Genomic DNA, 24,020 nt, shown 5'->3' with positions numbered 1-24,020 from the left:
ACACCAAACTACAATAATGCCATTTACCTGCACTTGGTCCATGGCCTGCATTGCCCTAGCATTTTAAGTACACATCCTGAAGATTCTTAAATTTAAGAGTACCTACCACTACCATCAGGTCAAGCAGCATGTTCCATACATCTAACTTATTTTTTCTCAGGCCACTTGCTCCTCACCTTAAACTTATGCCCTCTGGTCTTAGACATATCTGCCATGAGGAAAGATTCTCACGATCTACTCTGTCTTTGCCTTTCAATTTTGTATACCTCACTCAGATTCTTCCTCAGCCTCCACTTAATTTGGAAACGGGCCATTCGGCCCAACAATTCCACACCGACTATCCGAAGAGCATCCCTCCCCACCAGACCCATCCCTCTACCCTGCCTCTGTAACCCTGCATTTCCCATGGCTAATGCACCTAAACTACACATCCCTGAACCCTCCGGGTAATTTAGCATAGCCAGTTCACCTAATTTGCACATCTTTGGACTGTGGAAGGAAACCGGAGCACCCAGCAGAAACCCACACAGACACTAGGAAAATGTGCAAACTCCATACAGTCGCCTGTGAATGGGATCTAATCCTGGTCCCAAGCACTGTGAGGCAGCAGCACTAACTACTGAGTCACCCTGCCACCCAAATTAGTTTATCCAGTTTCTCCTCTTAACTAAGACTTTTTATCACAGGCAGCATCCGGGAAATTTCCTCTATAACCTCTCCAGTATAGTCACATCCTTCTGATAGTGCGACCACCAGAACTGCACACACTGTTCCATTTGTGATCTAACCAATGTTTTATAAAATTGTAATAAATCTTCCTTGATCATACATTACACATCCCAGCAAGTGAAGACAAGCATTCTGTACATCATCTTCACCCCTATCCACTAGTGCTGACACCTTCTGGCATCTATGAACTTGTACGCCAATGTCGCGTTATTAGTCAGTACTCCACAAGGACCTACCATACCTTGAGTATATCCTGTCCTGATTGAACTTCCCATCCCTTGTACTTATCAGGATTAATCTGTCATAACTATGCCCAGGGGAAAGTGAGGACTGCAGATGCTGGAGTACCAGAGTTGAAAAATGTTGTGCTGGAAAAACACAGCAGGACAGGCAGCATCCGAGGAGCAGGAGAATCGATGTTTTGGGCATATGCCCGAAACGTCGATTCTCCTGCTCCTCGGATGCTGCCTGCCTACTGTGTTTTTCCAGCACAACATTTTTCAACTCATAACTATGTCCAGTTTACCAGTTGGTCAACATCAGACTGTAGCCTGAGACCATCCTCCTCATTATCAACTAATTTTCATGTCATCTACAAACTTGGTAATTCTATTTTCTGCATTCACATCCAAGTTGTTAATACATATAACAAATAGCAAGGGTCCCAACACCACTCGTCAGAAGCTTCCAATTACAAAAGCAATTGTATACCATCCTCTTATTTGCAAGCCAATTTTGAATCCATTTTGCCAACATGCCTTTGATTTCAGCACTCTTACTTTTTGAATCAGCCATATATGTGGGAAACCTTGCTTGTCAAAAGCCTTAAATCAGTGGAAACCACATCAACTGCAATACCTCATCAAAATATTTAGTCACCTTTTCAAAAAAAAATCAACCAAATTAATCAGACAGGATCTTTCTTGAACAAATCTGTGCTGACTATCCCTGATTAATCTTTACCTTTCCATGTATTGATTAAGCGAAAGTGAGGACTGCAATGCTGGAGATCAGAGTCAAGATTACAGTGGTGCTGGAAAAACACAGCAGTCAGGCAGAAGGGCTCCTGCCCGAAACATCGATTTTCCTGCTCCTCAGATGCTGTCTGATTTGCTGTGATTTTTCCAGCGCCACTATAATCTTGACCATGTGTTGATTAATCCTGTCCTTCACAATCTCTCCAATAATTTCCCTACCACTGACACTCGACTAACTGTTCTGTAATTACCTGGCCTATTTGGACTGCCTTTGAACAAAAGAACCCCATTAACTATCTTCCACTCACTTGGCACTTCACCTTTGACCAGTGAAATACTACATGCATCCACCAGGGCCCCAGCAATTTCTTCCCTTGCCTCCCATTGCAGACTGGGTTTCATTTCATCCGGTCCAGGGGATTTATGCAACCTTATGTCCATGAAAACATCCAAAACCACCTCCTTATTAATCTTCACTTGTTTCAGAACTGGACCATCCCAAGTGAAATCTGACTACAATATCTTTCTCCTCTGCAAATACACTTGAAAGTATTCATTTAAGACCTTACCCATATCCACTGGCTCCATCCACAGATTACCCCTGTGGCCTCTAATAGGTCCCACGTTTTCTTTGGTAATCCCCTTACTCTTAATACACTGATAAAAGGCCTTGAGGTTTTCTTGATCACGTCTGCCAAAGATACTTTGTGTCCCCTCATTGCTCTCCTAATTTGCTTTATAAACACTAGCTATGTTATAAGCCTTTGAAGGGTCTTCCTGTTTTTAATGTGCGGTGCCTGACATGTGCTTCCTTTTGTTTTGTCAAACTCCCAATGTCCCTTAACATCCAGGGTTCCCTATCATAAGCATGCAATATTTCTTCTTGTAACTTGGTCCTACACTGTGATTGTTGTTAGGGGCCTGTGGATTACACCACACAGGTAAGCTCCTTGAATGTGTAAGTTAATTGCAAAGGCTGAGGCTCCAGCACACAGTATTCTCTGACACCTCTCCTGCCTTATTCATGGTCACACCTTCCTGTTTTAAGTTCTCTGTTACCTTTCTAATGATACGGAGACCTCTGTGTCCTTGGGTTGGAGGAACTGGAAGTGAATGCATTGCTACATTGGTCAGTGCATGTTGACCCTTGAAGCAGAGGGAATGTTGTTCTTGTCCCTTACTACAGCTGGAATCGAGTCGAAAAGTGTGGCGCTTGAAAAGCAAAGCCGGTCAGGCAGCATCTGAGGAGCAGGAGAGTTGACGTTTTGGGCATAAGCCCTTAATCAGGTGTGCTCCTCGGATGCTGCCTGACCTGCTGTGCTTTTCCAGCAGTACACTTTTCAGTTCTGACTCTCCAGCATCTACAGTTCTCCCTTTCCCCCAGTTACTGAAAACCTTACTGTGAAACCTCTTCCAAGGATGCCCACTTTGAAGTTCTCCTCCCTCCACAAGGATCTCCATGGATGTCTCTCCCACTGCACCCCTCAGGTCATCTTCTCTGCCCTGAAGCTCTTCAACCACATTTACTCCTCAGATGCTGCCTGACCTGCTGTGCTCTTCCAGCACCATCTTTTTCAACTCTGACACTCCAACATCTGCAGTCCTCACTTTTCCCTATACAGCTGCATTCAGACAGCTCTGACTTGAGTCTGTCTGACTTCTGGAACCAAGTTTTAGATATTTCTCCCCCTCCCTTCCTGTGTTGGAGTATCTTCAATTTGGCATCTACATTCATGACCTTGACTAGGAGCACCTGTATTTTTAGACATTTGTTCCAGACGTATTTGTCTTGGATCACTTTCAGGTCCGGAAGCTCCAAAATGCCATAGCTGTAAAACACAACTATCCCATCATTGTCCATGTGCTAATTAATTAAATGTAATTTGTTCATTTAATCAATCAATGTGATTTGTTTATTTAACCAATCAATTTATCTTCATTGATACCATTTAGAACATGATATACTTCTCAATTAAACAATTAAGTGTCTTAGATATCTATTATTAAAGTTTTAATGCTTTCTTTTTTGAGACCTTCCCTAACCGAGGCATCCTTAAGCAGGCTATTCGCATAATTCCTTTTGTTTAGCACTAGGTGACGATCACTTTATTAGACTCCTGTATGTTACTCCTGATTTTTCATTCTGCTTTAACAAAGCACATATGGTGGTACCTGAGTAACTGAAATCATTTGGTTACAGAGTCATGAATAATAACCAGTACCCAAAATCTACTGTATTAATACTTTATATTATAACTAAGTTGTGGTGATTCCGTTCCAGTCTGGATGTACCAAATTGTAACATTGGTGAGTTTTAAGTTGTGAAAGCCACTAATATGCTGTTCTACATGATTTTATTGAACCATACCTGATTCTATAATTGAATAATTTTTGTGTATTTTTAATGTTAACAAGTTTGATTTTTATACCAGAGCGGCCTAAGTGCAATGATTGTGTTTTCTTTTCCATATTACTTACAGGGTTTAACATTTACAGCTGCTACACATGTTGTCTTTGCTGAATTATTCTGGGATCCTGGTCACTTGTTGCAGGCTGAAGATCGGGCTCATCGTATAGGACAATGCAGCTCTGTTCATGTTCACTATCTTATCGCTAGAGGAACATTGGACTCTCTCATGTGGAGCATGCTGAAACGTAAGGTACAGTTTCCACTGAATGCTTTAAGGGAGATTACAGAAGAGTATGGTGAGTGCCGTGGGTGTGCAAAGAACAGCCTGTCAAAAAAATGAGATGCGACCTCTGGTATCTTCAATTTGGCATCTACATTCATGACCTTGACTAGGAGCACCTGTATTTTTAGGCATTTGTTCCAGACGTATTTGTCTTGGATCACTTTCAGGTCCAGAAGCTCCTAAATGCCATAGCTGTAAAACACAACTATCCCATCATTGTCCATGATTTAATTACAATTAATCCGTGTCCATGGAATAATTACAAGAATAATTTCTAGGAATGAAAATAGAATCGAGAAGATGGGACTGTTCTCCTTGAAGAGAAGGAGATTTGATAGAGATTTTCAAAATCATGGGTGGGCTGGATAGAGTAGATAGGGAGAAGCTGTTCCTGCTCATAATAGGAGCAAGAGTGAGAGGATGTAGATTTAAAGTGATGTGAGAAAGAAACAAGGATGATTTGAAAATATCTCTTTCACAAAGTGAGTAGTTAGTGTGTCTGAAATACATTGCCTGAAAGTGTGGTGGAGGCGGGTTCAATAGGTATTCAAGAAGATACTGGATGATTCAAAAACAGAAATTGTTGGAAAAACTCAGCAGGTCCTGCAGGATCTGTGAAGAGAAATCAGAGTTAACATTTTGGGTCCGTTGACCCTTCCTCAGAACAGGAGTTCTCAAGAAGGGACACCGGACCTGAAACATTAACTCCGATTTCTCTTCACAGATGCTGCCAAACGCACTCAAGCTTGTCTAGCATTTTCTGTTTTTGTTTCTGATTTACAGCGTCTGCAGTTCTTTCAGTTTTTATTTAGTATTTGACATTGGATGATTATTTGGATAGCAACAATGGCAAGAGTATGGGGATATAGCAGGAGACTGAGACTACGTAATGATGCTCATTTGAAGAGTCAGTGCAAGAATACACAATGAGTCAAATCACCATCTTCTACACCATAACAATTGTGTGATTCTGGAAATTTAGTATAACCAGCAAGTGTTAAACAGGGCTAAGCAATTCCACACCCAGTTGATTAGCTTTAAGCTCGGCAGTCATATCTTATCCAGTCATGGATGACAAGGGACAATTAAAAAACCTACTAGGGGAGCCTAGCACATCCATGTAAATGATAAGGCTAAAGTATTTGCACCAATATTTTCCAGCATATTATCTATCTTGGCCTTTTCAGCATGTCTCCAGTATCACTGGAGAAAGTAAGGTCTGCAGATGCTGGAGATCAGAGTCAAAAAGTGTGATGCTGGAAAAGCACAATCAGTCAGGCAGCATCCGAGGAGGAGAAGGATGATGAAGAGTTTATTTTCTGATGCTCTCTGACCGGCTGTACTTCTCCAGTGCCACACTTTTTGACCCAGTATCACAGTCTGCAGCCATTTCAATTCATGCCACATGATGTTAGAAATGCAGGGAGCATTAAGTACTACAAAGACCTGATCATAATCTGGCAATAATCCACTGCTGTGGATTGAGCTAAGCTGTTCCAGTACAGCTACAATATTGGCATCTTCCGGACACTGTGGAAAATTGCCCAGTTATGTCATGAGCACAAAGCAACAGCCTAACATGTTTAATTATCGTGCTATCAGTCTACTCTCCATCATCACTAAAATGATGGAAGGGGTCATCAACAGTGCTATCAAACATCACTTGCTTAACAATAATATGTTCACTGTTGCTTTTTGGGTTCCACCAGGGACAATCCACTCTTCAACTCATTACATCTCAGATCAGACATGGACAATAGAGCTGAATTCCGGCTAAAGCTGACATCCTTGATACCAAGTGCACATTTGTCCAGGTTTGGCATTGATGAGCCTGAGCAAAACTAGAACCACTGGTAATTGTGGGGAAAAACTCTCTGCTGATTGGATCTATTGGTTGTTGGAGGTCCATCATATCATTCCAGGACATCTCTCCAGTAGTTGCAGCAAATTCTAAATTGGAGGAAGGCCAATTTTGATGGTATTAGGCAAGAACTTTCAAAAGCTGATTGGGGGCAGATGTTCGCAGGTAAAGGGATGGTTAGAAAATGGGAAGCCTTCAGAAGTGAGAGAACGAGCGTCCAGAGAAAGTATATTCCTGGTCGGGTGAAAGGGCAGGCTGGTAGGTATAGGGAATGCTAGATGACTAAAGAAATTGAGGGTTTGGTTAAGAAAAAGAAGGAATCATATGTCAGTTATAGACAGGATAGATCAAGTGAATCCTTAAAGTACAAAGGCAGTAGGAGTGTACTTAAGAGAGAAATTAGGAGGGCAAAAAAGGGACATGAGATAGCTTTGGCAAATGGAGTTAAAGAGAATCCAAGGGGCTTTTACAAATACATTAAGGACAAAAGTATAACTAGGGAGAGAATAGGGCCCCTCAAAGATCAGCAAGGCGGCCTTTGTGTGGAGCCACAGGAGATGTAGCAGATACTAAACGACTATTTTGCATCAGTATTTACTTTGGAAAAGGACATGGAAGATATAGATTGTAGGGAAATAGACAGTGACATCTTGAAAAATGTCCATATTACAGAGGAGGAAGTTCTGGATGTCTTGAAACACATAGAAGTGGATAAATCACAGGACTTGATCAGGTATACCCTAGAACTCTGTGGGAAGCTACAGAGGTGATTGCTGGCCTCTTGCTGAGATATTTGTATCATTGATAGTGCGGTGCCACTGTTTAAGAAATGTGGCAAGAACAAGCCAGGGAACTATAGACCAGTGAGCCTGATGTTGGTGGTGGGCTAGTTGTTGGAGGGAATTGTGACAAATAGAATGTACATGTATTTGGAAAGGCAAGGACTGATTAGGAATAGTCAACATGACTATATGCGTAGGAAATCATATCTCACAAACTTGATTGAGTTTTTGGAAGAAGTAACAAAGAGGGCAGAGTGGTGGACGTGATCTATATGGACTTCAGTAAGGCGTTCAACAAGGTTTCCCATTGGAGACTGGTTAGCAAGGTTAGATCTCATGGAATAAAGGGAGAACTAGCCATTTGGATATAGAACTGGCTCAAAGGAAGATGATAGAGGGTGGAGGTGGAGGGTTGTTTTTCAGACCAGAGGCCTGTGACCAGTGGAGTGCCACAAGGATTAGTGCTGGGTCCACTACTTTTAGTCATTTAAATAAATGATTTGGATGTGAGCATAAAGGTATAGTTAGTAAGTTTGCAGATGACACCAAAATTGGAGGTGTAGTGGACAGCGAAGAAGGTTACCCCAGATTACAGATCAGATGGGCCAATGGGCTGAGAAGTGGCAGATGGAGTTTAATTTAGATAAATGTGAGATGCTGCATTTTGGGAAAGCAAATCTTAGCAGGACTTTTACATTTAATGGTAAGGTCCTAGGGGGTGTTGCTGAACAAAGAGACCTTGGAGTGCAAGTTCATAGCTCCTTGAAAGTGGAGTCGCAGGTAGATAGGATAGTGAAGAAGGCATTTGGTATGCTTTCCTTTATTAGTCAGAGTATTGAGTACAGGAGTTGGGAGGTCATGTTACGGCTGTACAGGACATTGGTTAGGCCACTGTTGGAATATTGCATGTGTTTCTGGTCTCCTTCCTATTGGAAAGATGTTGCGAAACTTGAAAGGGTTCAGAAAAGATTTACAAGGATGTTGCCAGGTTTGGAGGATTTGAGCTATAGGGAGAGGCTGAACAGGCTGGGACTGTTTTCCCTGGAGCGTCAGAGGCTGAGGCTAAAGGTTTATAAAATCATGAGGGACATGGATAGGGTAAATAGGCAAAGTCTTTTCCCTGGGTGGGTGAGTCCAGAACTAGAGGGCATAGATTTATGGTGAGAGGGGAAAGATATAAAAGAGATCTATGGGGCAATATTTTCACACAGAAGGTGTAACGGGTATGGAACGAGCTGATGGAAGAAGTGGTGGAGGCTTGAACAATTGCAACATTTAAGAGGCATTTGGATGAATATATGAATAGGAAGGGTTTGGAGGGAATATGGGCCAGGTGCTGGCAGGTGGGACTAGATTGGGCTGGGATATCTGGTGAGCATGGACCAAAGCAGCTATTTGATTAACATTACATCCAAAAAAATATTCTCTATCTCCACCATTTGCCTTCTGTAATAGCAGTGTCTGCTTCTACAAGATGCACTGCAGAAATGCACCAAGGCTCCTGAGACAACACGTTCCAAACCCATGACCACTGGCATTTAGAAGGACAAGGGCAGCAGATAAACGGGAATAACACCAACTGCAAGTTCCTCTCCAAGCCATTTTCCATTCAAATTTGGAAATGTATCACCATTCCATTAGTGATGCCTGCTCAAAATCCTGGAACTCCATAATGGTATTATGGGGATAATGACAGCAGTTCAAGAAAGCAGCTCACCATCATCTTCTTATGGGCAACTAGGATCTGACAACAAATGTTCACCCAACCAGCAGTGTCCACATCCCACGAATGAATTATTCTTTTAAAAATGCAGCACATTAGTAAACCATTTAGCCCATCAACTAGCCCAAGGATATCTTACCATGTAAAGGAAAGAACGAGTCAGGGTGACATGGTGGCTCATTGGTTAGTACTACTGCCTCAAGTCCCAGGGACCCGGGTTTGAATCCAGCCTCAGGCGACTATCTGTGTGGAGTTTGCACATTCTTCCCCTGTCTGCGTGGGCTTCTTCCCACAGTCCAAATGTGCAGATCAGGTGGATTGGCTATGCTAAATTGCCCATTGTGTTAGGTGCATTAGTCAGAGAGAAATGGATCTGGGTGAGTTACTCTTTGGAGAGTCAGTGTGGATTTGTTTGGCCAAAGAGCCTGTTTCCACACTATAGAGAATCTAATCTTAAAAAAAGAGAGTAATAACAATTAACATGACATTGTCACCAAGAAATCTAATAAGAAATGGGAAGAAATTTCTCCTGACAAGTGGTCAAAATATTGAACTCTATCATTGGAAGTGGTTAATGCCAATAGTATAGATGCATTTAAAGTGACCATGTGCAAGCATATTTGAAAGGAGGGAATAGAGAGTTACGATAATAAAGTTAAATGAGACAAGATGAGAGAAGGCTATGTGGAGCATTAATATCTGCATGGACTGGTTAGTGAAGCTATATTTTATATTCTTTGTAACTTTGATGCTTAGGCCTGCTCGTGTTTGCTTTCCAATTATATATTTAATTAATTCTGAAAGTTAAATTTACATTTGAATCCACTTCCATCATCTGAGTCTGTGCTTTCCAAATGATCTTAACATGCTCCATGAATACGTCTCTGTTTCAGTCTAATTACTTTCCCAGTTACCTCAAAACTTTACCCCCTCATCTCTTGCTCTCAAACCTTCACGAAGATTATGTACAACATCCTTGCTTTTCTATGCAGTTCTTCAATTTATAAACCCAAGGATCCCATATGCTTTTCAACTACAATGCACTATGTTAAAATTCTTCATCGTTTTCTGAATCTCACTTGAATCTCTTTTTCTGCTCCTGAGGATATAATCTTGATATTCTAAATCATTATATTAGATTAATAGATCATAACTCTGCCTCTGAATCAGAGCCCTGGGTTTGAGTCTCATTCCAGAGCTTGTTGGCTACTTTAAGATAAACAATAGACAGGGTGGTTGAAAAAGTGTTTTGCACGTTTGCCTTCATTGTTCACTTCTTTGAGTATAGGAGTTGGGAAGTCATTTTGACGTGATACAGGACATTGCTGAAGCCTCTTCTGGAATACTGTGTCCAGCCCTGGTCACCCAGTTATGGGAAGGATATCATTAAGTTGGGGAAGATATTTACCAGGATATTGCCAGGTATGGAACATTTGAGTTATAAAGAAAGGCTGGACAGGCTGGGACTTTATTCACTGAAGTGGAGAAGGCTATAAATTTAATGAGGAGTATAGGTAGAGTTAATGGTAGTTGTCTTTTCCCTAGGATGTCAGATTTTAAGACTGAGGTACATTTTTAAGGTGAGAGGAGAGAGATTTTTAAAAAGGCATGAGTGGCAAATTTTTTACAGAGGGTGGTTGGTGTATGGAATAAATACCCTGAGGAAGTGGTGGGTGTGGGTACAATTACAACTTTTAAAAGACACTTGGATATTAGATTAGTTTACACACAGTGTGGAAATAGGCCTTTCGGCCCAACAAGTCCATACCGACCCTCCGAACAGCAACCCACCCAGACCCATTCCCCTTTCACCTAACACTACGGCCAATTTAGCATGTTTTGGACTGTGAGAGGAAATCAGGTCTTCCGGAGAAAACCCACGCAGACACAGGGAGAATATGCAAACTCCACACAGACAGTTGCTTGAGGTGGGAATTGAACCCGGGTCTCTGGCGTTGTGAGGCAGCAGTGCTAACCACTGTGCCACTGTGCCACCCATATGTACATGAATAAGAAAGGTTTGGAGGTTTATGGGCCAGGAGCAGTTGGGACTCGTTTAATTTTGAATTATGTTTGGCATGAATTGGTTGGACCGAAGGGTCTGTTTCTGTGCTGTATGATTCTAAGGAGGAGAAAGTGATTCCTGATGAAGGGCTTATGCCTGAAACATCGATTCTCCTGTTCCTCAGATACTGCTTGACCTGCTGTGGTTTTCCAGCATCACACTTGACGTTATATGATTCGATGACTTGTGACACCATTCACACAAGTTAAAATCAACCTGCTAATCCTTCCAAAACTTCCCCACTTTTCCCAAAGCACAAGTGTCCAGAGACACAGTCATAGAGATGTACAGCATGGGAACAGACCCTTCACTCCAATTCGTCCATGCCGACAAGATATCCCAACCCAATCTAGTCCCACCTGCTAGCACCCGGCCCATATCCCTCCAAACTCTTCCTATTCATATACACATCAGTTGCCTTTTGAATGTTGCAATCATACTAGCTTTCACCACTTCAGCTCATTCCATACACGTACCGCCCTCTGCGTGAAAAGTTGCCCCTCAGGTCTCTTTTATATCTTTGGTCTCTCACCCTAAATCTATGCCCTCTAGTTCTAGATACCCCCACCCCGGGGAAGAGACTTTGTCTACTTATTTATCCATGATTTTATAAACCTTTATAAGGTCACCCCTCAGCCTCTGATGCTCCAGGGAAAACAGCCCCAGCCTGTTCAATCTCTCCCTATAGCTCAAATCCTCCAACCCTGGCAACATCCTTGTAAATCTTTTCTGAATCCCTTTAAGTTTCACAATATCCTTCTGATAGGAAGGAGATCAGAACTGCACGCAATATTCCAACAGTGGCCTAACCAATGTCACGTACAGTTGTAACATGACCTCCTACCTCCTGTACTCAATACTCTGACCAATAAAGGAAAGCATACCAAATGCCTCCTTCACTTTTCCTATCTACCTGCGACTCCACTTTCAAGGAGCTTTGAACCCGCACTCCAAGGTCTCTTTGTTCAGCAATACCCTCTAGGACCATTCCATTAAGTGTATAAGTCCTGCTAAGATTTGCTTTCCCAAAATGCAGCACCTCACATTTATCTAAATTAAACTCCATCTGCTACTCCTCAGCCCATTGGCCCATCTGATCAAGATCCCGTTATAATGTGAGGTAACCTTCTTCGCTGCTGGAAAAGCGCAGCAGGTCAGGCAGCATCCAAGCAATAGGAGAATCGACATTTCAGGCATCAGCCCTTCTTCAGGAAGAGCTGATGCCCGAAATGTCGATTTTCCTGTTCCTTGGATGCTGCCTGACCTGCTGCGCTTTTCCAGCAACACATTTTCAGCTCTGATCTCCAGCATCTGCAGTCCTCACTTTAACCTTCTTTGCTGTCCACTACACCTCCAATTTTGGTGTCATCTGCAAACTTACTAACTTTCCTCTTATGCTCACATCCAAATCATTTATATAAATCCTGAAAAATAGTGGACCCAGCACCAATCCTTGTGGCACTCCACTGGTCACAAGCCTCCAGTCTGATAAACAATCCTCCATCAACACCCTTTGTCTTCTACCTTTGAGCCAGTTCTGTATCCATATGGTTAGTTCTCCCTGCATTTCATGAGATCTAGCCTTGCTAACCAGTCTCCCATGGGAATCCTTGTCGATCACCTTATTGAAGGCCATATAGATCACTTCCACAGCTCTGCCCTTATCAATCCTCTTTGTTACTTCTTCCAAAAGCTCAATCAAGTTTGTGAGACCAGATTTCCCATGCACAAAGCCATGCTGACTATCCCTAATCAGTCTTTGACTTTCCAAATACATGTACATCCTGTCCCTCAGGATTCCCTCCAACAACTTGCCCACCACCGACGTGAGGCTCACTTGTGTATAGTTCCCTGGCTTGTCCTCGCCACCTTTCTCAAACAGTGGCACCTGGTTAGTCAACATCCAGTCTTCTGGCACCTCACTTGTGATTATCGATGATACAAATATCTCAGCAAGAGGCCAGCAATCACTTCCTTAGCTTCCCACAGAGTTCTAGGGTACACCTAATCAAGTCCTGGGATTTACCCACTTCTATGCATTTCAAGGCATCAAGCACTTACTCCTCTGTAATATGGACATTTTGCAAGATGTCACCATCTATTTCCCTATATTCTATACCTTCCAATTCCTTTTCCACAGTAAACACTGATGCAAAATACTCATTTAGTATCTCCCCTATCTCCTGCGGCTCCACACAAAGGCCGCCTTGCTGATCTTTGAGGGGCCCTATTCTCTCCCTAGTTACCTTTTTGTCCTTAATGTATTTGTAAAAACCCCTTGGATTCTCTTTAACTCTATTTGCCAAAGCTATCTCATGTCCCTTTTTTTCCCTCCTGATTTCTCTTTTAAGTATACTCCTACTGCCTTTATACTCTTCTTAGGATTCTGTCGATCTATCCTGTCTATACCTAACGTAACGTTCCTTCTTTTTCTTAACCAAACCCTCAATTTCTTTAGTCATCCAGAATTCCCTATACCTACCAGCCTTTCCTTTCACCCGAACAGGAATATACTTTCTCTGGACTCTCATGATCTCATTCCTGAAGGCTTCCCATTTTCCAGCCGTTCCTTTACCTGCAAACATCTGGCCCTAATCAGCTTTTGAAAGTTCATGCCTGATACCATCAGAATTGGCCTTTCTCCAATTTAGAACTTCAACTTTTAGATCTGGTCTATCCTTTTCCATCACTATTTAAAAACTAATAGAATTATGGTCACTGGCCCCAAAGTGCTCCCCCACTGATACCTCAGTCACCAGCCGTGCCTTACTTCCCAAGAGTTGGTCACATTTTGCACCTACTCTATTGGGTACATCCGTATATTGAATCAGAAAATTTTCTTGTACACACTTAACAAATTCTTCTCCATCTAAACCCTTAACACTATGGCAGTCCCAGTCTTTTTCTGGAAAGTTAAAATCCCCTACCATAACCACCCTTTTATTCTTACTGATAACTGCAATCTCCTTACAAATTTGTTTCTCAATTTCGATCTGACTATTAGGGGGTCTATAATACAATCCCAATAAGGTGACCATCCCTTTCTTATTTTTCAGTTCAAACCAAATAACTTCCCTGGATGTATTTCCAGGCCTATCCTCCCTCAGTACAGCTGTAATGCTATCCCTTAACAAAAAACACCACTCCCCTTTCTCTCTTACCTCCCTTTCTGCCCTTCCTGTATCCTGGAACATTAAGCTGCCAGTCCTGTCCATCCCTGAGCCACGTTTCTGTAATTGCTATGATATCCCAGTTCCATGTTTCTAACCATGCCCTAAGTTCATCTGCCTTCCCTGTTAGGCCCCTTGCATTGAAATAAATGCAGTTTAATTTGTCAGTCCTACCTTGTTCTCTGCTTTGTCCCTGTCTGTTTGACTCACCTTTATTCTTAATTGTACCAGTCTCAAATTGATCTCTTTCTTCACTGACCCCAAACTCCCCCACCTTACTAGTTTAAATCCTCTTGAGCAGTTCGAGCAAATCTCCCTGCCAGTTAGTGCCCTTCCTATTCAGGTGCAAATTGTCTTTCTTGTACAGGTCACTTCTACCCCAGAAGAGGTTCCAATGATTCAAAAATGTGAATCCTTCTCCCATACACCAGCTGCTCAGCCAAGCATTCATCTGCTCTATCCTCCTATTCCTCCCTCATTAGATCACAGCACTGGGAGTAGTCCAGATATTACTATTCTCGAGGATCTCCCTTTTAAATTCCTTCCTAACTCTATATATTCTCCCTTCAGAATCTCATCCTTTTGCCTTCCTAGGTCATTGGTTCCAAGGTGCACAATAACCTCCTGCTCATTCCTTTCCCCCTTGAGAATATTCTACACCCTCCCTGAGACATCCTTGATCCTGGCTCCAGGGAAATAACACACCATTCTGACTTTTTGCTGCTGGCTACAGAAATGTCTATCTGTGCCGCGGTTCTAGAGAGTCGACTAACACAATTGATCTCTTGGAACCTGGCATACCCCTCATTGCATTGGAACCAGTCTCAATACCAGAAACCTGGCTGTTCATGCTACATTTCCCTGAGAATCCATCACCCCCTACATTTTCCAAAATAGCATACTTGTATCTGCAAGATTTTTTCCATTCCTGTAACTGCCATCCATCATACCCCCTTCTTTTGTAAATTCCTTATTGCTTCTAACTGAATCTCCAACCGATCCATTCAATCTGATAGAATTCACAACCAATGGCATTTATTGCAGATATAATCCTCAGTAACCTGTAAACTCTCCCTAAACTCTCACATCCAACAAGAAGAGCATATCACTCTACTAAAGGCCATTATTGCTTCTTCCAGTTTACAGACCCAGAAAATAGCACTGTCTTATTCCTCTACAAAACACTGCTCCAGGCTAACTTAATACTTATGGCGTATATTTTTAAGTTTAATCAAGAGACATATCTCATTAAAACATATAATCAAGAAAGAACTGACTCTTCTCACTACTGCAGACGTTCTGTAAGCCACACTCAAAAATATTGACTTGTCTGTTTCTGTGCTGTCACCTATTCCAAACTGGTTCCTCCAAGATTAGTTGTGAATTTCCCTGTTTCTTAATTTTCCCAGATGCACTCCGATGTCCAGCAATACATGAATTCAAACAGCAACGGCAGTATGCAAAGATACAAAACAGACTCCTATTCTAGGTGATTTCACACAATGCTATCTCAGTGAGGCCTCAAAACTGCACTGCTTAAAGCAATCTTTTACAAATTAGCATGTCCTCTTTACTCTTGTATTATGTTTATAAAATTCCAGTTTTGATGCCTTTATCTGCCTGCACTTTAATAAATAATTATAAATAGAATTCTTGAATTATTTTGTCACCCATATTTTCCAGTGTCTTTGCATTGAGTGTAAACTCCCATTCTTTTCCACTTTAAATGAATGCATCATCCACATCCACTTTGAATTCCACCTGCCAATGCCTTCTCGTTCTACGAACCTGTCTGCTTCCCTGCCTTTTACCATCATTCGCACTGTTTAGAAAAGTCCCTATTTTGCCACACTAAAATTTCTGCTTGCACCAAAGTCCTAACCATATGTACATTCTTTGAAAAACGTGATATAGCTCTTGCCCCATGAATGCAAGATGACTTTCACTTCCAAGTACTCTGATTAAAATTCTGTTAAGGATTCTGATTTTGATTAACTTGTCATTAATTGTCAAGTTTATCCAGCTCACTCATCCTGAAATGTTTATACTCATTACCTTTGTAACTTGCACAATTGAGCAGGAGTTTGAAATATTGTCAAAGCCCCTCCTGCCTCCTCTGACTTCTTGTAGCTTAGAACAAACATAATGACTTACTTGCTCTTTGCTATCTTTTCAGAATCAATTATTCCAACCCTAGTACATCAATGTTTTCTATAAACTCATATCCTGCCGTCATCTTCGAAGACAATATGTTCAAATGAATCCACCCTAGTAATCTCAGCGATAGCCCAGAACTAATTTGAACATTGTTGATCACCAACATTAAAAATTATACTAGCATGTCTGATCTCTTCAGGTTTCAAGAAACCAGTTAAGATTCTTTATTCTTAAATGTGTATTGTTTGGTTCACTCCCTCTTGCCGCATACTAAAGTAATTTGTTTTCTAGTGTAAGCTAAAACTTAATAAACAGTCTCTTATTCAAGCTACCAAGTAGGATCATAAAGATGATGGCCAGAGAATAATTGTGAGATAACAAAGTTCAAACTTCAATTATGAGGCATTGGTCCAAACCTGTACTGCTGAGTTTGAGAAAATGAATGATTAAAGTGCAGGAATTATAATGAATTTAGAGTAGTTTTAAGTTTAAAGGTATGTTTGTTCGTTTTCAAATATGTCGGCTCAGTCAAACTACCAAATTATCTCCTGCATTTATTCATGAGAGATGAGTTACTTTGCTTTTAAATTACAGAGCTGAAAATGTGTTGCTGGAAAAGCGCAGCAAGTCAGGCAGCATCCAAGAAGCAGGAGAATCGACGTTTCAGGCATGAGCCCTCCTTCATGAATCATGCCCGAAACGTCGATTCTCCTGCTCCTTGGATGCTGCCTGACCTGCTGTGCTTTTCCAGCAACACATTTTCAGCTCTGATCTCCAGCATCTGCAGTCCTCACTTTCTCCTTTTAAATTACAGACTCGTGTAACAAGTAACACATTAAATGGAATAAAGCAACACTTAGAAGTGGAAGAGGGAGATAAAGAAAAGTGGGATTTCTTGAGCAATGCATTGGCCTGGGTGCCAAATAAAAATTTTTCAGCAGCTGAAGATGGAGTTTTTTTCACCCATGTAAGTAATTGAACTGTGCTATATGTGATGTGAATAGTAATTTTTCAAAGCTAGGTACTAATAGCAATGTTTTTTTAGTTCTCCTAATGTGTAGAAAATTCTGTTTCATGTTATCGCTTTGTTAATATTAATACTATAGTGCCAGTTATACATTTTCATGTTGTGTGATGTCAGTGCATTTTCAGTTTATCTCACCATCTTTGTTGCATCCAATTTTTCCACCGTGGTAGTGAGAAAAATCAAGAAATAGATTCAAAATTGTCATACGCAATAAAAAATAAAGCACAGCTGAAGTAGTCATTAAAGTTACAAATTCGATTGTTCACAAACCACTGGAGCGACTCTGTAATAGCCACTCTGGGATATTACTATAAGAACTTGATTTGTGTACCTGCTTGCTGCCATTAATCTGTTATTTGTAAATTGCAAAATATTTCCTAGAGCTGCCTTCCTTCAGACAATTTGACCATGGCATAGAGCTCGCTAAGGTAAAACCATTAAGAATTACACTAACAAGCAATTTCAGACCATAAGTCAAGCTTGGAAAGTGGCTCACTTGTACTTGCTTGACATTGTACCTTTTTAATTAAACAAAGGCCTGGGGACCTGGTTCTCATGTCCTATAGCACATCTTGGCCGATCAGAATATTTCTGATCAAATTATTTCTCCAGATAAAAGACAGTATATAGGATTTTAAAATTCAACAGTAAGATAAATGCTCTACAAATAATAGCAGTTTTGAGTTTCCAGTATAGAACACAACACTTTGCATTGATATGTTTTTAATTGTGTAGGTAAAAACAAGGACTGCAGATGCTGGAAACCAGAGTCTAGATTAGAGTGGTGCTGGAAAAGCACAGCAGGTCAGGCAGCATCCAAGGAGCAGGAAAATCGACGTTTCGGGCAAAAGCCCTTCATCAGGAATAGAGGCAGGGTGCCTGCAGAGTGGAGAGATGAATGAGAGGAGGGTGGGGGTGGGGAGAAAGTAGCATAGAGTACAATAGGTGAGTGGCGGTGGGGATGGAGGTGACAGGTCAGAGAGGAGGGTGGAATGGATAGGTGGAAAGGAAGATAGGCAGGTAGGACAGGTCATGAGGGAGGTGCTGAGCTGGAAGGCTGGAGCTGGGGTGAGGTGGGGGAAGGGGAAATGAGGAAACTGGTGAAATCCACATTGATGCCCTGGGGTTGAAGTGTTCTGAGGCAGAAGATGAGGCGTTTTTAATTGTCGCTTCTGAAATTTGAGATAAATCCAATGATCCCATTAAAGACTTGGCATTTGCAGTCACTGTTGAATTTGATAGGTACCTTTAACTCGTGCTTAGACTTTCCAAATACAATGTGAATTATTGCAGATTTAATGAAAGATTAATTACTCCTCTTTAATGGGCTGTTAAGCTTTACAGATTTCTAATTTTGTAGTTAAGTTGATTTGTCATTCTTTTGAAGTAAATTATACTTCCCTTTCAGTTTGACAAAGAAAAACAGCATGACATCCGCTCATTCTTTTCATCAAAACCTGACTCCGGGGAGAAACGCAAGAGAACCCTTCAAGATTTACCAGTCAGCCAGTTTTCTGATACATTCGAACTGCAGGAATCACCTGATCCCCCCAATTCACCTCAGCAATCGCAAGGAAAACTAGATGAAGTAAATGCAAGAGGTGATGAAAATGAGAATAACGCAATATCCGAAATGAACAATGATGAGCTGCTGTTAAAAGATACATTTGAACCACAGACTAAACGATTTAAATCTTTATTCACACCAATGAAAAATCACGCAAGATCAAAAAAGAACAAGGCCAAAGGTGGGCCGACACCATCCACAATTAGAATTCATCGTACTCAAAATTTCCTGGACAAAGCACAAGCTACCTCAGGAAAATTGCTTGTAACTGAAAAAACATGGAATTGCAAAATGTGCACATTTACAAATAATATCTTTCTGTCTTACTGTGAAATGTGTGAAACTCCGCAAAGTATTGGTAAGAATCTGTTTTGAATTTTTCATCTTCAAGCAAATTTCTTATCAAAAATATTTATTGAACAAAAAATACTTTATTAGTGTTTTATCTCAATCAAATATACTGGTGTTTTGGTGAATCGTTCATGGGAAAGCTTCTGGTACTTGGACAATGTATTTTATGTTCGTGTGATGATTATCTTAGTACAGTAAAGGCTGACTGCTATTTTCTGTTTCTGTCAATAAGCATCTAATATTTCAGAAAAAGTGTCTGCTATCAAATCTTTTCACCTTGCACTCATTGGGGACAGGTGAAGGCTACCACTTTTCAAAGGGAGCTACAATTTATATTCATGAGAAACAGGTGCTGATTGAGTGGCAAGTGGACTCTAATTAGTCAAGATGTTGTCATGTTGGCAAATGGTACTCTCCTCTCACCTGGAGAAGGCACAGATACCCCAAAGTTTTGTTTAAATTTTAAAAAGGCAGGGTTGACTCTGATCATCCAGGATGTGCCGTCAGACATGAGAACCATGTCCCCAGGCCTTTGTTTAATTAAAAAGGCACAATGTCTAGCAAGTGTAAGTGAGCCATGTTGCAAGCTTGACTTATGATCTTAAATTGGTTGTTAGTGTAATTCTTAATGGGTTTCACCTTAATGAACTCAATGTCATGCTCAAATTCACCTTTGAATTAAGCTACCTGATGAACTCTACTTCCTCAACATGCTAGTTGATAAATTAGCAAATAAGGTTCTCGACCACAGTCTACCATTAGCTGGCCACCACTGATCAGTATGTGTTGGTATTCCGACAGCTCCACAAGATTAGATTGACCTTAGCAACAACTCTGTGAATAGGGCTCTAGCCATTTGCTCACCATCTAAGTTTGATAGTGAAAAAAAATACTTGCGGGAATTGACTACCCCGAGCAAATTGCTTGATGTACGTCATGCAAATGAACGGCCGAAGGTTGCTGCTTTCAGTCCTTAAGGGTGCCCAGGCTACCTCAAATTACCCTGGAAAGGTAAGCTGTCTCAAAAAAAAGTATTTCATATTGCGACCATGTAGAGCAACGCAATGGAGTTCTCCGAGAGCAGAATGCTACTGTCAACTCAGAAGACATTTGGCCTTCCTCACCAATGAGTAATGTGGTGTACTAATTTCAGTGCCACTGTGATGCTAGGTCACCATACCTGCCAATAACAAGTGTATTGTTTGTACCAGAACTACATGTCTCTTCAGCTGTCCACAACAAGCACAGTACTAACCATATGCATATGTGTTAAGTTTGTTAAGGAAAAGGATGGTTGCTAGAAAATGGTTTTGGATTGGGGAAAGCAGATTTTATTAAAATGAGGCAGGATTTGGTCAAAGTAGATTTGGAACAGTTGCTTGTGGATAAATCTACACCAGAACAATTGGAGGTATTCAGAAAGGAATTGGAGAGAGTATTGGCCCAACATTTTTCCTTCAGAGTGACAACAAGGCCAGAGAGTTATGGATGTTTTGCAATATTCAGGAATGGATACAAAGGGAAAAAGAGGCTTTTAACAGGTACAAAGGCAGCATACGAACAGAGCTCAAGTGGAGTATAGAAAGTGCATTGGGAGCTGAAGAAAGGAAAGAGGAGGCATGAAAAAGTACTGACAGGTAAGATTAGGGAGAATCCCAAAATATATCAACTATCTATAATAATATTAAGGGGAAAGCATAACCAGGGAAAGAGGTAGGGGCTAAAGGAGCAATTTGTGCGTAGAGCCATAGGCCATTGGTAGGGTGTTAAATGAGTACTTCACTTAATAGAGGGAGGATGGACTGTCTGAGAACCTTTAATTTCTGCAGTGCACGCAGAGGTTGGTACATGTATGAGACAAGCTGCCAGAGGAAGTGGTGGAGGTGGGTACAATTACTGTATTTAAAAGGCATCTGGATGGATATATGAATAGGAAGGGTTCAGAGGGATACGGGCCAAATGCTGGCAAATGGTACTCTCCTCTCACCTGGAGTTTTGTCCACCTTTAAGCCAAAACCTCTAACTCCTCATTCCTTATGTCAATCTGCTCAAGAACCTCAAGTCCATTGATGCTTGATCAGTGTGGATGAGTTGGACAATAGGTCTGTTCCTGTGCTGTATAACGTGATCCTACTTTTCAAGAAGTTGCTCAAACAAACCAAGGAATATCAGTCCAATCAGTCTCACATCAGTGGCAGGGAAACTATTGGAGAAAATTCTGAAGGAGATAGTTAATTTTTACTTGGAGAGGCAAGGTTTGTTCAGAAATAACTTGGCTTTATTATAGAGATGTCATGCCTAACAAATTTGATCAAATTTTTCAAGGAGGTGATCAGGTCTGTGAATGAGGTTTGTACAGTTGTTTTTGGATTTCAGCAAGGTCCCACACGGGAGAATGATAAAGAAGGTAAGAGGGCATCGAGCTAGGGTAGCTTTCTAATTTGGATCCAAAATTGGCCTACAGTTATGAGACAGAGAGTGGCGTTTGTAGGACTAGAGATCAGTGTATCACAGCAATCAGTGTTGGGTCCCTTTTATTGTTTGTCGTTACATATGATCAGCAAGGGTTTGGATGACACAAATGTTGGCCGGGTGGTTGATAGTGAGGAAGGAGGTCTTAGGTTCGAGGAAGATATAGATGGGCGGTCAGAAGAGCAGATTAGCGGCCAGTGGAATTTAACCCTGAGAACGGGAAGTGGCTGTTGCTGACTGGCCAGCATTTATTGCCTGTCCCTGTTTGCCCTGCTGTGTGGGTTGACCCATAATGCCATTCGTGAAGGAATTCCAGGATTTTGACCCAGCAGAAGTGAAGGAACAGCGATATATTTCCAAGTCAGGATGGTGAGAGGCTTGGAAAAGAACATGAAGGTGGTGGTGTTCCCATATATCTGCTACCTTTTTTTCCTTCTGTGATCATGGGTTTGGAAGGAACTGTCTGAGGACCTTTGAATTTCTGCAGTGCATCTTGTAGATGGTTGGTGATGGAGGGAGTGGATGCTTGTGGATGTAGTACCTATCAAGCAGGCTGCTTTGTCTTGTATGGTGTTAAGTTTCTTGTGTGTTGTTGGGGCTGCGCGCATCCAGGCAACTGGGCGTGTATTACATCACACCCCTGTCTCGTGCCTTGTATATAGTGGACATGCTTTGGAGAGTCAAGAGGTTAGTTACTCGCCACAGTATTCCTAGCCCCTGGCCTACTCTTGTAGCTACTGTATTTATATGGTGAGTTCACTTGAGTTTCTGATCAATGTTAAATCCCAGGATGTTGACATTAGGGGATTCAATGATGGTAACACTTATTGGTGATACTTCTTATTGGTGATACTCCTGGCCTGGCATTTGTGTGGCATATTTGGAACTTGCCACTTGTCAACCCAAGGCTGGATGTTTTCCAGATCCTGCTGCATTTGGATATGGACTGCTTCAGTATCTGAGGAGTGGTAAATGGTGCTGAGTATTATGCAATCATGGGCGAACATCCCCACTCTGACCTAATGATGGAGGGAAAGTCATTGATGAAGCAGCTGAAGATGGTTGAGCTGAGGACATTATCCTTAGGAACTCCTGCAGAGATATCCTGCAGCTGAGATGACTGCCCTCTAACAACCACGACTATCTTCCTCTGTGCTTTGTATGAATCTGGTCACCAGAGAGTTTGCCCTCTGATACCCATTGATTACAGTTTTGCCACAGCTCCTTGACGCCACAATCTGACTAATGCAGCCTTGATGTCACACTCTGTCGAATTGTATGACTTGGAGGTGCCGGTGTTGAACTAGGGTGGACAAGGTTAAAAATCACACCACACCAGGTTATAGTCCAACAGGTTTATTTGGAAACACTAACTTTCTGAGTGCCACTCCTCCTTCAGGTGATTGTGGAGGTTAAGATCATGCTCACGGAATTTATAGCCAAAGGAGTTCATTGTCATGGAGAAGTGATACAGTGAACTTCTGTATCTAACTGAATGGCTTGCTGGGCTGTTTCAGAGAGCATTTAAGAGTCAACCACATTGCTGTGGGTCTGGAATAACATGTAGGCCAGATCACACAAGGATAGCAGATTTCCTTACCTGAAGAACATTAGTGAACCAGATGGGTTTTTCCTAACCATTGACAAGGATTTTGTGGACATCAGTAGATTCTTAATTACAGATTTTTGGTTTTTTTATTGAATTCAAATTCCACCATCTGCTGTGGCGGAATTCACACCTGAGTCCCCAGAACATTACCTGGGTCCTTGGATTAATAGTCTAGTGATAATACTACTAGGCCATCACCTTCCCTGAAAAGTGTGAAACGATTTACTTTGGAGGAAGTAACAAGACCAGGGACTACTCAATGATGGGCAGGTCACTCGAAAGATAAGAGAGGCATCTTGGGATGCTTGTCTACAGGACAGTTTAATTGAGTAATTAAGAAAGCATCCAGGACACTTCATCATTTGAGGCATACAATGTTATTTTGGAGCTGTACAGGACTTTGGCTAGGTCACAGCTAGAGTACTGTGTGCAATTCTGGTATCTGCACTATACTATAGGACTGAAGTGATTCCACTGCAGCCCCTCCAATGCAGATTCATCAGGATGTTGTCTTAGCTGGAGCATTAAAGCTGTGAAGATAGGCTGGATTAGTTTGGGTTGTTTTCTTTGGAGTAAAGAAGGCTGAGGTATGGTTTGATTGAGGTGTATAAAATTGACAGTCCTAGACAGGATGGATAGAAAGCAACTATTACCTTTAGTCTGTGGGTCAATAATAAGGGGCATAAATGGCCATGAAAGCAGGAGGAGGTTTAAGCAGCATTTGAGTAAAAATGTTTTTAGGCAAAGGGTGGGAAGAATCTGGAATGCACTGCCTGGGAGAACAATTTTGGCAGGAAGCCTCATAACCTTTTAGAAAGTACTTCGATGACCACTTGA

At 41.5% G+C, this 24,020-nt stretch overlaps 1 protein-coding gene across 5 annotated transcripts in view; it reads left to right on the top strand.

The window, feature by feature from the left end:
- The window catches only part of zranb3 (zinc finger, RAN-binding domain containing 3), a 186,525-nt gene that overhangs the window by 115,519 nt on the left and 46,986 nt on the right, over nt 1-24,020 (top strand). For all 5 annotated transcript variants that reach the window (XM_072579672.1, XM_072579673.1, XM_072579671.1 and 2 more), the window contains 3 exons: nt 4,187-4,366; nt 16,972-17,124; nt 18,593-19,109. In XM_072579672.1, the coding sequence (XP_072435773.1) occupies nt 4,187-4,366; nt 16,972-17,124; nt 18,593-19,109 (850 nt within the window). The remainder of the gene's footprint in view (nt 1-4,186; nt 4,367-16,971; nt 17,125-18,592; nt 19,110-24,020) is intronic.

This window comes from Chiloscyllium punctatum, chromosome 10 (genome assembly GCF_047496795.1).
Source record: "Chiloscyllium punctatum isolate Juve2018m chromosome 10, sChiPun1.3, whole genome shotgun sequence".
In the NCBI taxonomy this organism is placed as follows: Eukaryota; Metazoa; Chordata; class Chondrichthyes; order Orectolobiformes; family Hemiscylliidae; genus Chiloscyllium; species Chiloscyllium punctatum.
This window is presented reverse-complemented; position numbering and strand designations above follow the sequence as displayed.